The following is a 16,951-nucleotide window of genomic DNA, read 5'->3' on the forward strand; positions in this document are numbered from 1 at the left end:
AGTTCTTAGTCTTTTTTTAAATTCGTGCTCTATGAATAAATTAATGCACATTTAAAGTTAAACTATAATGAATTTTGTACAATAGCATTTCCTTACAATAGTACATAAAGTACAATAGTGTTCCCTCAGGCTAACCTCTTATATGGTATATTATAAAATATGTAATTCAATCAGTTAATCAATCAATAATCTTATTAGAATGTAGACTATTGTTGGGCAGACATTTGTCATTACTGTAATTCCTAAGTCTTGAAATCATAGTCAACGTAATTCCTGCATGCCTACACCCAACTGGATATAAAGTTGGCACATAAGACCTCACATTACACAATACCATGCCGTATAAGACTGATGATATCAAAATTAGGGTTGTGCAGTTATTAAAATTTTAATCAAGATTGGTAGTTAGTAATTTCCCTTTGGTTGGCTGGGGTAGTTTTATCAAGAGATCTACAGCCAATCTTCTGTGACTAAGTTTAGAGAAAGAAATGTGACTATTTTTTGTGTTAAATAGCATTCATTAAAAGTCTGTATTATTTATGTTGAGGTAAATTAATTTAAAAAGTGATTTTTATTGTTTTTCAGTAAGACAAAATAACACTGAATGCTGAAAAATGAGCTCGAACTTTATGAGGGAACAAATTTGATTATCTTTTTCACCAAACACTGATATGATTAGAACGTGATATTCTATATTTATCATTTCATCACCACTGTGGCCATTGAGGTTAGTCGTGACATAATGAACTGACTTAGCCACTTGTGTCATGCTTCTTTGGCTATGTAAACAAAAATAAAAACTTGTCTTATCTTGTTGTCTTAAGGATTTTTCTAGGACTCTCCCTTCTCCTCTCAGTGTGAAGGAAATACACAAACATAGACATTATTGTAGCTCAAACACCACTCTCTGTCTATGCAAATGTGGTCAGTTATGCCCGCTGTCGCTCTGATAAAGTCAACTGTATTCGGAAAGTCCTGTCTTGTGCATGTTATCCTCTGTCTACGCCGGTGCAGCCATCCTGAACAGGTTTTTAGTTGCACCTCTCTTTCATTATTTAATTGGAAAAGGGTTTCCACTGCTCACTGGGTTTCTTTGCACCCACACAGTTACTCTTTGAATCCAAATGGCATTTTCAGTCTAACGTAAGGTCCAACTGGAGCATTTCTCATGTGTGGGCCTCCATGTAATTTTCTAGTAGAACAGGAAGAGCCATTGTCTGAGGCTAGCGTTAACAGCATCCAGCCACACCCTTCACATTTTTCCAATTTTCCTCACTGTGATGTTTCAGACTTTAATGTTTGGCGGCAACTTTTCCGGTGACATGTTTGTTCCACAGCACTAGGGAACCAAACGATCAGAGGAGAGGCGACAACAACATATCCAGTACTGTTTACAATTTCAAACTCGATTTTGAGAGCAAAGAACTTTACTTTATATTCAAGACCATTTTTGATACAACTTTTTAGGCAATATTTCAACACAACACCTTTTCAATGTTTTGTCCTGTTTGTGATTTTTTTGTGTGTGTATTGACACTTGCTCAAATGGGTATATTTTCAATGGTTTTGGTATCAATTATTTTTCGATATTTTTTCTTAATCCAATCTTCATTATACAGAAACTGACAAACCTTTACACCTCAAATAACATGTTCTGAAATGGATGTGATAATGAATTAGTTTAGCAGTTCATATTTCAGTCTTCTGTCAAATGTAACTCCTCTATGACATGTTAAAAATGGACTGTGAACTGAATCTAATCGCCCTGACGCTGAGCTTTGACATTGACATTTTCTGAGCAGATCACTTAATAAGTTGTCCAGCTTGGTTTTAAAGGTCCTATATTGCACAAAATTGTCTCTTGTGAGCTTTAAGCCATGTTTGAACATTGTTATCTCATCAAAAAATGCCTTGTGTTTTATTTCATTCACACTTGTTAGAATTAAATGTTATTATGTATCTCTACAGCTCCAAAGTTCAAAATGCTTTAGTTCAATAGAGAAATCAATAGTGAACTCAACCTAAATATACAGGGTTTGTGTGTTTTAAAGATGTGTGAATTAAACAAAACACAACTCCAGGTATGTTTGTGATGGGAAAACAGCATAATGACACACTGTATGTCAAAAACACAAGCAAAGCCATGTGACTGACTTGTTTTGGCCATACACACAGACCTGTGCATTTGCAGACAGTGAGTCTCGGGCAACTTTATGCATATTTTCACCACTTGTTAAAATTATGACTCAGAGCAACTCGAGGTTTAACTTTGTCCGTAGGAATTGTTCGGTTTGTTTCAAAATATGCCTAATGTTAACCAACTTATAACAATTTAACTGCAGTTTTAAGCAATGTAATTTCCTCCACAAACAACAAAATGTCCTGTTTCCATGAAGGCATGCTATGGTACCCTGTAGTTTTGACCTGTAGTTTTGACCAGCAGTTTTGACAAATAGGGCTGGAACAATTAACTGGACTAATCACAACTTCTCATCAGCGTTATACAATTAATTAATTGTTGTACACTATTTTATTTTATTGTTAATTTTAAGTAGACTATAAAAAATAAGACTCTAAAAACATGCTTAAAGACTATAACAAAAACAGCAACAATACTGATTCAGAATGGCTAAGAAAATTGAAGAATTTGTGTGTTTTACCAATAGTACACAAAAATTTAATATTGCAAATATTTATTCTGTCAGCATTTTCCCCTTTTATCCTTATGTTGTCTTTATAAAGAATGTATTAAAAAATATAAGGCACAATAGGTCAGAATGTCAAATGAAATAATCGCTGACATACTAAAATAATCATTAGAAGTTACCCTCTCTACAAACCAGTTCTGAAATGTATAATTCTTTTAGATTTGTATTTCAGTCTTTTCCTAATTAAATGGTAAAATCTTAAAATGTCTTAAAATGTATAGTTAAAGTACAGAGATCTCGTATACTTGACCTGAATTTTGACACACAACTTTTATTGTTTGACACACTAATTTTATTGTTTAATTGTCTAATGCTTCCTGTCTTTCTTTCCTTTTTGCAGCCACGGACCTGCTTTTGGCCTGGAACCCTGTGTGTATGGGGATAGTCGAGGGCATTATAGGAAAAATACAGCTTCATGCAGGTAATCTTTTATTTCAATGCAATATTGATAAAGTTAAGTGCATAATATATTGTTGTTTCAGAGATAGAACATAAAATTTGTATTGCTTATCTACTCAAGACAGCAAAAAGAGACAGAAACATATAACATAATCTCCCAAACAAGGGTATTTAAGTGATATTTCTGCCCTTGTAGTCCATTTGATGGTCCATACAAGTTTTGTGTGATACTTGAACCTCACCCAAGACATTGAGAGGCATGTTTTAGAACACTGATGCATAGAGATGGTAATTTTTGTCAGCATCGTCCACTCCTAGATACATAATTTTTCTTATTTACGGTTGTGGAGGCTGGAGTGAAGCCAAGTTGCTTTAAGGCGTGAGAAAAGGGTGCACCTTGGACATTAGCCAGTGAATCAGAGGGATAACAACTCACAGAGACAAGCATTTAAAAGCCCATTCAGTTTGTCCTGCGTCGCTTCTGGGAACCGTAAACTCACAACTTGTGAGAAATAGTGGACAATGAGGAAGACATGTCTGCTAGATGGTGCTCAAATGTCTAACAAGTGGACAGTCTGAACAGCGTGCTTGTCCTTTGTCATGTTTCTCAGCTTGTTTTGTCTGTTTTGTTGAAGGCAAATCACTGCCAATTTCACAGTTTTTCTCAAAAATAAGGCACCAACCTAACCATTGTTAATTGGACTGTATCTGTATCTGTACGCTGTATCTAATTAGATGGATAGAGAGATAAATAGATAAATAGATACTTTATTGATCCCTTTATTGCTTGTTCAGTGTTTTTCAAACCTTGGTACTCAAACTCTCAGGTAGACAGTTCATATATTTGTTGAAATTGGGCGAATTTTATATATTTGTCTGCCTTTAGATTAGTCATAGTTTAGAACTACTTGAGCATTTTTCATTTTGTACTTCTTTTAGCCCTACTTTAGACCTAAAGTAGTCCCATTTAGACCTGATGGTACTTAAAAGGCCAGGAATTTTCTTAAGTGGTACTTGCTGTGAAAATTGCTGGTAAAAGAAAACTAAGAGATGCAGTTTTTTAGTCTGCAGTCCTAAAATCTATTCTGTTCTAATCTAATATTCTTTTTTCAAGTGAGGTTTTGAAACTGCTAACATCACAAGTTCTCAACAACTGTAAAAGAAAAACTACATTGCGACACTTATAATCCATATATTGGCGACTATTATTTAAGGGTTGTAAGAAAGGCCTTTAATATTTGTTTTAAAGAAGCCAATTTTTGCATCCAAGCTTTAGTGAGAAGAAAAAACTACTAAATTAGGACTACTGCCATCAGTTTAAAACCAAACATTATATCTTTTTGAATGCAAAAAGTCCTGAAAAAGTTGTATATAAAAGGAAGCTGAAACACATGGAGTAAGGAGGGGCTTTCTCAGTACCACCTAGTACCAGTCAAGAGGCAGTATGTTATCTGAACACACAAAGCTCATTTTTCCATCAAGTCTTTTCATAGAACATTTTATTGCACCTGGTGTTTAGATCTTAGTTTTGAAAGGAATGAGTTTCTTGTACTAGTTACCCAGTTCATATTGAAGTTTTCACTCAAAATATTTATGTTTCTAGAGTTCGCTCTGAACAGATTCCTAGTTTTAAAACATAAATCCAATCTAATCGCAATGCTTGTCAGAAAAATCACAATCATATTTTTATTCCATAATCGTGCAGCCTTCGCTACACGTCCTAAAATGCCAACGATCTTGTTGTGTATCCGTTTCCTTTAGTGCAAAGCGTTGAAGCAATCTTTCCCTGTGGTCTCTGCTCTTGGGGATGAGTCAGCTGATAATGTTGAGTCCCTTTGGCATCTCATGACACAAAGCGTGAAATTCAAAGCGTCGCTGTAAAAAAAACGTCAGATGGAGGAGACATTTCCACTCGCACCTTTCACCAAACCAGTTATTTGATTATTTAACAGATGTCCGGTTGGGCCTTATTTTTAAGAATCTGTGGTTTTCAGCTTGTGCGCAGCTGGTGCCTTCACACCTCTCAGTATGTGTGGAATTTAGGCCTAAAACATGCACCTCATCCCCCGCCTCTCTCTTTTTATCTCTCTCTCCCTCACTCTCCCATTTTCTTTCACCCCCCCTCTCTCTATTCTCTTTCTTTCCTTCTTCTCTTACTCTCTCCCTTCAAATTTCTCTCCTCTCTCTCTTTACTCCCATCTCTCTCCTTCATTTGTCTCTCCCTCTTCTTTCTCCCCCTACATCCGTCTCTACCCTTTCTCACTCCCACCTTCTCTCTTCTCCCTCTCTTTTTCTCTCCCTTATTCTCTCCCTCCCCATGTCTTGCACTCTCTCTCCTCTTTCTCCCACCTCTCACATTTGTTTCCTTTTTTCTTTCACATTCTTTCTCCCTCCTTCTCTCTCGCCTTCCTTTGTCTCTCCCTCACCTTTTCTCCCCTTACATTTGTCTCTACCTTTTCTCTCTGTGTCTGCCTTTCGTTTCACTCTCACCCTCTCTCCTTCTACCTCTCTTTTTCTCTCCCTTATTCCCTCCTCTCCCCTCTTTCTCCCACCTTTCACTTTTTCTTTTCCTTTTTCTCAACCTTTTTCTACCACTCTTACTCTCTCCCTTCAAATTTCTCTCTTTCTCTCTCTCTCTTTCTCTCCCCTGTTTCTCTTCTGTGTTTGTCTCTCCCTCTCCTTTACCCTCTCACATTCGTCTTTACCTCTTCTCTCTCTGTCTGTTCCCCCTTTCCCCCTTTTCCTTCTCCCTCTCCCTCTCTTTTTCTCTCCCTTATTCCCTCTCTCCCCGTGTCTTGCACACTCTCTCCCCTCTTTCTCCCACCTCTCACTTTTGTTTCCTTTCCTCTTTCACACGCCTTTTCCCCTGAATCTCTCTCCTTCCCCATCTCTCTCTATCTTTCTTTGTCTCTCGCTTTCTCTTTATCTGTCTTTTCTCTCTATCCTGCCTTTCTCTCCCTCTGCATCCCTTCTTTCTTTCTTTCACTCTCTCCCTCCCTCACCTTTGTCTCTGTTTCATTCTTTTGTCTCCTTCTCCACAGATCTCCCTTTGGGCCTGGTTTTGATCCGACAGAAAGCTCTGGTTGGACATCTCCCGCCTGACAACCACAAAGTCTACAAAATCACCAAAATCGCCGTCATTCCACTGTCCGACGAAGAACCCCAAGAACTCGAATTAGAGGTTTGTGAATGAATAAAGCAACTAAAGCAGTTTCTGTTTATAGAGGAGACTATGGTGCCCCCTGTAATCTGAAAACCTCCTCATTAAAGACAAACTGGGCTATATAAAAAAAAAAAATCCCTCATTGTACAGTAGTCATTTAACAGTAACATAAAAAACCTAAACATTGATCACTTACGTAACTTTTGTATAGAGACATCTGCAGCCTGTTTGTCTCCATCGAGATGCTATTGCTTTGCCTGGAATTCCCCATAGTAAACCATGGATCTGTAATAAAAACTGGATAAGGCTTTCCCCTTCTGTCCTGGCTTGAGACCGATTAGTGGCTGCTCCAGGGAGCTTGGGCCCAGAAAGAATTCGCTCAGAGAAGCATTTTTTAGGAATTCAAACTGCCCATGTTCAGCTGACAGGGCATCGACAACTTTCACGAAGGTCGGATTTTTTAGGATTCTTTTCCTATGTTCATAACTTTTTTTTTTTTTTTTTTTTAAATCTTTGAAGGGCCTAAAAGTTTTGTAAGACTTAGCCTAGCCCCACTGTAGCATCTCTCGCTCTGATTGGTCCAAACGCTCCACACCGTGCATGTTACAGACATCACACGGGTGGGAGGAGCTCACCCGTATTGAGGAAGTAAATGCGGAAGAGAAAATTATTTTTGGAGCCCATGCGCCAATGTGCAAAGGCTACTGAAAACAATACGACGCCATCTTGGGTTCAACTTCCAGATTTTATTATAATTCTATGCGTTAAACTGGCATCAATCTTGCATTTATTCAATTACAGCTTGCAAAAAATTATTTGAAAACATGCTTTTGTACTGTGACCGGTCTTGCCTCTCAACAGATCTGACCCTTAACTTGGTGTGGTGACATCAACAACATATTTCCATGAAGCTAGATAAGTTTAATGTCATCATGTGGAACATTCCAGACAAAGCAATAACTAATACGCAAGCAAATCAGAGTCATCATAGTCTCATAATTTTTTGGAAACACTGAATTAAAGAAATCACTATACAGATCTCTTTGCTGTTTTAATTGCTGCATAAATTGTCTTTTGTTTTAACTTGATAATCCACATCAGTATTCAGTGATGGTACAGATTGTCAGTAGAAGTTGAATATTAAGAGTTGAGTCTTGCAGGGCTGCTTCGCCGATGATGACACAGACAAGTGAGTAATGCATCAGAGTAGGTTAGTTCCTTCCTGAACAGTAGCGTGTGCTTGGCCTATCGCCTGTTTCATATAGAAACCCCAGTTACCACACAGCTATACCAGAGATGTGTTTAGTGTCTTTACAGTGTTGGAAGTGCTATAGTAGTCACCCGTAACTTTCAGTATACTTATATACTTTTTTGATTATTCATTTTAAGTACTAGTAGTAATAATTGATTGTTAGTCCTCATTATAGGAATGTGACACAAATTATATAAGCTCATAATGCGTTTAATTAATAGTATAAAATATGAATAGCATTTTATTACTTTGAGTATCTTTAATCCCATCTTGCATTGGTGTGGACTTTAAACTTGTCTTGACTAATATTGGATAGTAACTTTGGACTTGAACTTGAGCCTTGTGACTTGATCCTTATTCAATTATGGTTTAATTTTTAATCCTTTGCCAATTCTCTGCTTTGTGAATAGGTGAACTTGATGCTTTGACAGACAAAAATATGTAGACTTGATCATAATTGTTTCTAATCTAAATTCATAGAAATGGCACAAAAACTACTTGGACTTCAGGCCTAATCCTTGAAGCCCTTTCTCTGATTATTATTAGTATTAGTTTATTATATTGTTGTGACATTAATGGCCGGGGCGAGCTCAAATGATTTGAGTCAATTCTCATTTTCAAAAGAATCAAATATATTTTTTCCTAATTGTATGCATTTGTAATCTAATTAACTTTGAACAAATCAGCAAAGAAGCAGAGTAAGCAACACAAGTGACAGATTTTTGAGCTGAAAAACAACAACAAAAAACATAATGTCCATCAAAATATTTTCTTTAGTGCAACATTTATTTTAGATTTTATTTAGTGCATAATTTCTTGGAATTGGAACAGAATCTTGGCCTTGGTCATTTCTCTTTGTGATTAGTTTGTGGATAAAATGAGTTGTCACATTGTCTTCTGCCATATAAATAAACACAGTCTTTTGAACAGCGCTTTGAAATGAAAATGATTCAGATCTCATGAAAGTCCCAAGTCCCATCACAAGTTTATTATTAGTAAAAGTACAGGAAATTTAGCATTAGCTTGCCCTTGAAGACTTTGGTTATTTCTATCTGACGATTGTGGACTTCATTATTGAACTTGTAAAGATTGAATCACTCACCGATGATTCAGAGACTATTCTACTGTGTTTTTTGTTTCACCGGAACAGAAGAATTGCAGGATCTTTAATTGGTGCAAAAATAGTTGAGGAGAAAGTGCTTGCGAAAACAAAATGACTATGATAAAACTTGCACCATGTTGTTAAAGAAATTTGGAAGCCTAGATAATAAATACAGTATATATAATAAAAAATATATAAAATTTAGATTTCAGAGTAATAGACGTGATACTCAATACTAATACCACAATGATAATAAAAACTGACTGATTTTCAACATGAAATCCTAGCACTTTCCTTTATATTACCGTGTGTTACCTGTGTCGTAATCCCTCATTTGTCCATAGTGGTCCAAATTCATATATTCGGTTCAGTTCTGTCCTGTGAATGTGACTTTTTTAGTATCGATACTTGCTCAAATGAGTATCTAGTTTCAATACTAGTTTTAATATCCATTGGTATCTGATTTTTAATACTTTTGACAACCCTAGATTGTACTGTAATTCAGTTAGTATCTTTCATAATACCAATAATCTTCTGATCCAGCTGGTATTAAAGATGTATTTGATCTCGAATACTTGTGTTTTGGTCTTTCAGCTCTGTAAAAAACATCACTTTGGCATCGACAAACCAGAGAAACTGGCCCAGTCTCCAGATGACTCCAAGTTTCTGATGAAAACTTTGAGTCAGATTAAATCTAATGTCGGTGGCCCCATCAAGAAAAAGGTATTTGAACTATTGCATAACTGTTCAACTGTTCTGGGTCTCAGCTGGGTATTAAAAAGGCATTGACAGGATTAAGCAAAATGAATACCTGAAAATTTCCCTGCGCCTGTACCCAGCTGTAAGACCTGTACAATCAGTTCCTTCTTTCACTCTGATGTTAAACAATGACAAAGAAACAATTGCCTGGAATAGTTACAGGCATTTGTTTCCTCATGGCTCTTATCCATCAAAGTGCCTAAAATATAATAATATAAGGTAATATAATTTACTTTCTTTTTTCAGGAATAGCTGCTTTTTAAACTTAATAGAGTAAAAGGGGTTTTGTTGGACTAGAGGAAATAAATGTCTGCTATAACATACATCTTTTGCTCAAAAACCCAAAATGTGAAAATACTGTTAAAATTCATCTTAAATGTTTTAAATAATAAAGGTCCAAAATGTGTTACTCATTTCGTAAAATGAGCCAAAATATTGGTATTGGCATCACTAATTTCAAAGAACTTGTCTACAGTCTCAAATGGTATTTCAGATGATCTGTTAACAGTTAAAAGTGTGATAAATGCATACATTTGCTGCATTTGATGTATGTTTGGGGCATTCAAACTTGGAGTTCAATTAATAAAATTGAATGCATCAATTATGACTTACTGATATTTTCTTAAAGGTCCTATATTACACCAAATTGACTCTTGTGAGCTTTATACCATGTTAGAAAGTTACCTGATCAAACTTGTACCCAGATGTTTGAGTAATCCTTTATTATTAGTCTGTCTACATCTGCAAAGCTCAAAATGCTCTGTTCCACCTTGTGATGTCATGTAGTGGTAGTTTTCAAGTTAATAGCTATTGTTTACCTTTTGTTCAATAGAGACTGGGAATGACAGGGTTGAAATTATCCAAATGATTCTAGTGTTGGTGTATGGAGTGTAAAAACATTGCATTACCACATGACATCACAAGGTGGAACAGAGTGTTTTCAGGCTGAGAGAAAAACATAGCTGACATATGTGGAGAAAAACAGCCAACATACTGGTGACTCATCAAAAATAACACATGTATGTTTTCGATGAGTAACCAACATTATAACATAGATTAAAAAAGATATGTAATACATAATATGGGCCCTTTAAACTCTGCTGTTTTATCTGGTGGCGTGTTTCTTTCCTTATTCTAAAACTTTATATCCCTCTCTCTTTCCTCTCTCCTCTTGTGTGTTGGATCCCAGTATTCCCCTGCGTTTCAGGTGAAGGAGAACAAAGAGAAGGAGCGTTTGGAGCGACGGCTGCTCGATGAACTGTACAAGATATTTATGGACTCAGACTCGTTCTACTTCAGTTTGACCTATGACCTCACCAACAGTGTTCAGAGGCAGGGGGAGGCGGAGACCACCGGACTGCCCTTGTGGAAGAGGGTGGGACATTAACACAACATTCAACCACTTTTACTCAGCATTTTATGTTCATATAGGTTTAAATGTATATTGCAGTGTTTCCCATAGGTTTTAGATGAGACGATGGTGGGAATCTTTTTTGAATCATCTTGCTGCATAAAAATTTTGCCGTAAATGTCTCTTACAATTGCCTCAACTATTCAAAAAAAAAAAAAAAAAAGATTACATAAAGTTGCTTCTATAAATTTATGATAACAAAATAAGCAAAACATTTCCTTTCAATACCAATTTACTGCTCAGGTTCTTATTACACCATGGAAGAACCACTGTAGTCTGGTCTATTAATTTATTAATGAGAAACACTGATTCATGCACCTGTCACTATTATTATGTTTTTATTATTTTACTGGTTACCACTTCACAATAACTACACCTTTTAATTATTCTTACGAAAACATGAGCTTGAACTTGATTTATAATGAGAAAATAGTTTATTCAGAATTATTTAGCCTTAGCAACTACGTAATTAAATACAAATAAAATGTAAAAACAAGCGTTGATTTAAGTGACAATATAAAATGTTGGTATTTGGCATTTATTTTGGTTCATCAAAGACTGTGGTTAACAATTCCTTTATTGATTTTTGTTTGCCAAAGCTATCAGTCAGTGTGAATGTTCTTCTGAATGTTCTAATTTGTTTTTTTAAAGGTGGATGATCGATTTTTCTGGAACAAACACATGATTCAAGACCTTATTGACCTTAAGGTAAGGTTAAGACACTTTTTGGTGTTTAGAAATTCAATTTTTTCGCTTTACTTAGGGCACTCACTGCCAGCTCAATTTAGCACCCATAATTAGTCTTTGATGAAGGCTTACTCTGTTAAAAAATATGTATTAATAAATAAATAAATTGCAAGCACAAATTCTTTTTGCTATTTTATTTATGATTTAACATTTAATAAATGTTTTCTTTTGACAATGGGCTGAAGCTTTTAAGAAGCAATGAAACATGAGGAGGACATGCAGAATCCTATAATGGTTAACTGCCTTGTTAAATGGTTGCTGACACATACGTTATGTTTACTGTTTACAGTGGTGGGCTAAAAGTCACTGAAGAGGACATTTATATATGTTATTGTACATGTTCTGCATACCAACATAATGCTTGCAGTAGTTATTTACAAAGCACAAGAGCTGTATACACAAACTATGAGCTATTCAAAATATATTTAAACTACAAATTCTTACATTGAAAGATTAAAATAATAAATCATAGGCACTATATTATAAAGCACTTTGGTTCAGTTGTTTTTGCTGTTGTAAAACACTATAAAGTTGAACTGATTGATATTTATTCTCCTTTTAATACTCCTATTTAATGTAATTTTTGCAGGTTCCAGATGTGGATTTCTGGGTAATTCCAGTTATTCAAGGGTTTGTCCAGGTGGAGGAACTAGTGGTGAATTATAACGAGACTTCAGATGAGGAGCGCAGCAGTCCGGACACGCCTCCACAGGAAGTGATATGTGTCGACGACATTCACCCGCGATTCACTGTGGCGCTGATCTCACGACGCAGCCGACACAGAGCAGGTACTGAGGTTGTTCGATTAGGTTCTTAGGAATTTGTGTTTTTATAAGGTTCTTCAAGGTTTGACCATAGACACTGTAATAAAAGTGGACTAAAGCGATGTGATGTGAACCAGTCTATGGCTTTAACACAAAAATACACATCTGACTATTCAAATCTCCAAAGTATAGATACTGTTGTTGTTAAAAAAAATACAGTTTGACTACCAATTAATACTCAAAATAGTCAGACAGATTTGAACTTGAACTTGTATGTAGTCTTGTATTGTTTAAAAAGTGCCTTAGTACTCTGAGCCATCAAGTTTTGAGTCTTCTCTTTGTGCTCACAGGGATGCGTTACAAGCGTCGCGGTGTGGACACAGAGGGACATGTAGCGAACTACGTGGAGACGGAGCAGCTGATCCACGTCCACAGTCACACTCTGTCCTTTGTCCAGACCAGAGGATCTGTCCCTGTGTTCTGGAGCCAGGCCGGATACCGCTACAACCCCAGACCGCGCCTCGAGAAAGGTGAGAGACTTGTGATAACTGTTACGTAAGTTTTAAATAGTGACTTAACGAAGCTAAAGCACTTTATGAACACACAGAAAAAAAATCACATGATCAATGCATTCAGTATGAATAATCCATGATGCATGTATAACTTAGAGGTACACCTTCTTCTTGAGATGTTGAGTGAAAGGAGCAGGGTTTATAAAATGTATCTTCTTCCTGTTCCTTTTGTTCATGCAGCAAAGACAAGGCAAATAATCGAAGAAATATGTATTTATGTTAATTTTCAGATTTGTTGTTGTTGTTGTTCCCTTTAAATTGATGCCAACAAAATAATAGCATGAGTAATCATTAAAAAAAACATAAGAAAAATTATTGCTTTGTCTAGATTCTTACACAGTACTGGCTTTAGGCAAAGCAAGTTCATTTGTATAGCACAATTCGTACACAAAGTAATTGAAAGTGCAGAATAAGAAATACATTAAAATCACAATACAAACAAATCAAAACATAAATAATCATAAAATTAAAAAGAGAGAGAGATACATTAAATGAGAGAAGACTTGTCTATCTACTGGATGAAAATCTGTGGAGAGGTGAGAGTACAATGCATGTTTTTCAAGCTATTTTGGAGATAGTAAAATATATCCAAAATGGATACATTTATTGCCATACTGTAGAACATTCCAGGTAAAGTAATAACTCATGGAGACAAACAGGTGGCTGACCCCTCCCCCATTAAAACCTTATGTAAAAAGTTAACTTGTCTAACTTATGAAAGCCTCCTCAGCCATAATATTAAGATGACTAACAGCTGAAGCGAAGTGTGAGGATCTCGTTATCTTGGTCATAGCGGGTGACAAATCGGTCAGTAGCAGGCTTACACTTTGCAGAATTGTGACAGTTCAACAGTTCTAAAATAATTAATAGTTGATATTGTTTTATTTTTGCTTTTTCCAAAACTACACAAGCAGCATTTTTATACTGATTAAGAATTTCACTGTACTAGATATAGTTATATATCCGCTTTTTTACTATATATTCTTTGTGTTTGTAGGAGAAAAGGAGACCATGCCTTATTTTGCATCCCATTTTGAAGAACAGCTGAAACTCTACAAGAAACAAGTGAGTGTTATATGTTTAATGATTTGATTTTAATCAAATTATTACATTAGCATTCCTTCACTGCGTTTAATTTGAACATGCTCAAGTTAACTGTAAGATTTCAATGACTGCAACAATCCAACTAAATTTACATTTATCTGAAAACACATCATACTCGGATATTATTATATAAATTGCAAAGTGTAACAGTCACTAATGGAAGCAATTAAGGAGTTCAAAGAGGCAAGAAACAGAGCATATGTTGTTATGACTCAAGATTTGACATTTCCAAATATTACACTTAGCTTTAATCATTACAATAAACTATCCAACTGTGTAAGTGTCTATAACAAATTTCTATTCACAGTTTTTCACCACTTGTTGTCTTGATTAGGTCATTATTAACTTGGTGGATCAAGGCGGACGTGAGAAAATCATCGGTGACGCATACCTGAAGCAAGTGCTACTGTTCAACAATCCAAACCTCACCTACGTCTCATTCGACTTTCATGAGCACTGGTATGAAAAATGTTGTTTTCACTTTCTAGTATTTGATAATGCCAGAATCTCAATGGGTGAGTCACTAAAAAGGAAGTGTTTTGTTCCTTAAAAATACCTTGAAAACCATGTATGCTCATTATGTGTCGGGTCACTTCTCCTTTAACATGTCCTGAAGCCATCACCTGTGTGTCTCTATGCAGGTAGAAAAGTGTAATGGTCTACTGGGTCATTCCACCTCAAATCACCCCAAAAAAATGCTATTTGAACCCTCACATTGTCCAAATGCAAAGAAAATTTGTGTATAGGTAAGTCATAGCCAGAAAAGCCAAAACTTATTCTGTTATAGCATGATTGGACTAATGGTTTCTGAGATATCGCATTTAAATGTTTTCACTTTTTTTTACTAAATGCCAGATTTTGATTCCTTATGATTTCCCCTTTCTAGCGTTACCTTGGTTTTTGATATCGGACCAGTAGTTGCTGAGTAAATGCAATTTGAAATTCAGCTCCCAATCAAAAAAGTGACTAAAATGAAATTGCGATATCTCGGAAACTGTTGGTCCGATCATACTAAAATTTTATATTTTGGCTTTTCTGGCTATGATTTACCTATATACCAGTTATTTACTAGTTTAATTAAAATTTGACAAAGCAGGGTTTAACTCATTAGGTGAACGGAGGTGGACTGGACCCTATTGTGGAACATTCCAGGCCAAATAATACATTCTCCATGTAGACAAGCAGGTGGCGGACTCTCACAAGATTGTTCTGATTTATATATGACTTCTACACTGGATTTTCTACTTTATATATCTGTTTCTTCCCAAAATAGTTAAAAAGTTACATAAATCACCTTTTAAAGTACTTTCCACTGACAGTAAACACTAATGAGATATTATCAACACCGTGTGAACTCAAAACTTCCCTTTGGTGAATATTTGTGTACTTCTCTGTTTCAGCCGCGGTATGAGGTTTGAAAATGTGCAGATTTTGACAGATGCAATTTCTGATATCGTCACTGACATGAAGTGGGCCTGGTGAGTCATGAGACATTTGAGGACACAAGATAAATCAATCACTTTTATCTGTTTTTATGTGTATTTTTTTTTCATTTTCAGGGTGGACCAGGCGGGAGTGATCTGCAAACAGGAGGGCATCTTCAGGGTTAACTGTATGGACTGTTTGGACAGGACCAATGTGGTACAGGCTGCTTTTGCACGAGTTGTGATGGAGCAGCAGGTAAATATTAAGTTAAATGTCCTATATTACACAAAATTTACTCTTGTGAGCATTTAGCCATGTTATAATGTGTGCTGGAGTTGTGTGTTGTTTCATTCACACATGTTTATTCATTTATATTACCAAGACACCTAAATACATTTTTTTAAAAGTCTTCATAAAATGTTTAAAATGGCAGGCAGTATGAAAATTGTGAGTTGTATCCTTCTCACACAAAAACATGGCACTGTCTCCAAAAACATCTTCATGGTTTAGTCACATTTAGACCTGGTTTAGCCCCAGTTTACACCCAGTTGGATCCGGTTTCAGTTCTCGTGGTCGTCAGAAAGCCAAATATTAGGTAGTGTTCAGCTTCAAAGATCTTTAACTACCTGATTACCACGTTCATTCATTTTCTCGTGCGTATCCTTTACCTGAGTCTGTTTCTTTAGTGAAGGATCTGGTTACACAATCAGCAGTTAGACCCATGGGATCATACTCAACTGTTTGTGCCCATTCACAAAGGCATTCAGAGTCCTCACTTCACCTGTGTGTCCTAAGATAGTTCTGCAGTCACTTAATTATCTGATTGCTTTATGTTCAGAATATTATTTCCATCCATCCATTTTAATATTACTGTTTAGTTTTATTAATTTATTTTATAGATGCAGTTATGAATCTTAAATGTTATATAATATTTCATATAATATTCATGAATGTGTTTCTCATTCTCAAGCTATTGCCACACTGATGTAAAAAACTAAGCCTCTGAATAGGTTTCCACTGTTTAAAGGTGTAGATGTAAGTTTCTGGTGGAGGGTAAGCTGCCTGCTTCTTTCCATGGAGAATGTATTCCCTAGAATGTTGCACAGTATGGCATTAAAGGCATGAATCTCTCAAAAGTTTTAGAACACCACACTTTTTCCATTTCTTTACTGTTTACTCTTTACTGTTGACCAAAATGTATTCCAAACTTTTTGATTCATGAAATTAGCAGCCAAATATTCTTCAGAAAGTTCTTCCCAAGTCTGTTGCAGAAGTTCCCATAAATGTGTGGCACTTGTAGGTTGCTTAGCTTTCGCTCTTCTGTCCTGTTCATCCAAAACCAGCTCGATGGGGTTTAAGGCTAGAGACCATACTGGACACTTCATGTTTTCAAGCTTTACCATCTTGTTCTTTTTTCCTGAGGTAGTGTTGGCAGAGCTTGGACTTGTGTTTTGTTATATATATATATATATATATTTTTTTTTTAACCTCTGGCTGTTCAGTTCTTACCTTTGTACCATTTCAAGCTCTTCATTGGACTTGCAC

General features: G+C 35.9%; 1 protein-coding gene across 3 annotated transcripts in view; it reads left to right on the plus strand.

The window, feature by feature from the left end:
• inpp5f (inositol polyphosphate-5-phosphatase F) overlaps positions 1-16,951 on the plus strand; it is a 31,931-nt gene that overhangs the window by 727 nt on the left and 14,253 nt on the right. For 2 of the 3 annotated variants that reach the window (XR_008633335.1, XM_055162599.1), the window contains exons 2-12: positions 3,049-3,129; positions 6,149-6,288; positions 9,219-9,347; positions 10,573-10,758; positions 11,446-11,502; positions 12,131-12,329; positions 12,656-12,835; positions 13,875-13,942; positions 14,316-14,440; positions 15,382-15,459; positions 15,541-15,661. Coding sequence is in view for 2 of the 3 variants with exons in the window: in XM_055162599.1 (XP_055018574.1) it covers positions 3,049-3,129; positions 6,149-6,288; positions 9,219-9,347; positions 10,573-10,758; positions 11,446-11,502; positions 12,131-12,329; positions 12,656-12,835; positions 13,875-13,942; positions 14,316-14,440; positions 15,382-15,459; positions 15,541-15,661 (1,364 nt within the window). In the remaining variant the exon portion in view is untranslated. The remainder of the gene's footprint in view (positions 1-3,048; positions 3,130-6,148; positions 6,289-9,218; positions 9,348-10,572; positions 10,759-11,445; positions 11,503-12,130; positions 12,330-12,655; positions 12,836-13,874; positions 13,943-14,315; positions 14,441-15,381; positions 15,460-15,540; positions 15,662-16,951) is intronic. The other variant, XM_020927066.2, reaches the window with a different exon arrangement.

Source organism: Boleophthalmus pectinirostris, unplaced genomic scaffold, assembly GCF_026225935.1.
Source record: "Boleophthalmus pectinirostris isolate CB_2022bp ecotype Guang Dong unplaced genomic scaffold, ASM2622593v1 HiC_scaffold_5, whole genome shotgun sequence".
NCBI classification, from domain to species: domain Eukaryota; kingdom Metazoa; phylum Chordata; class Actinopteri; order Gobiiformes; family Gobiidae; genus Boleophthalmus; species Boleophthalmus pectinirostris.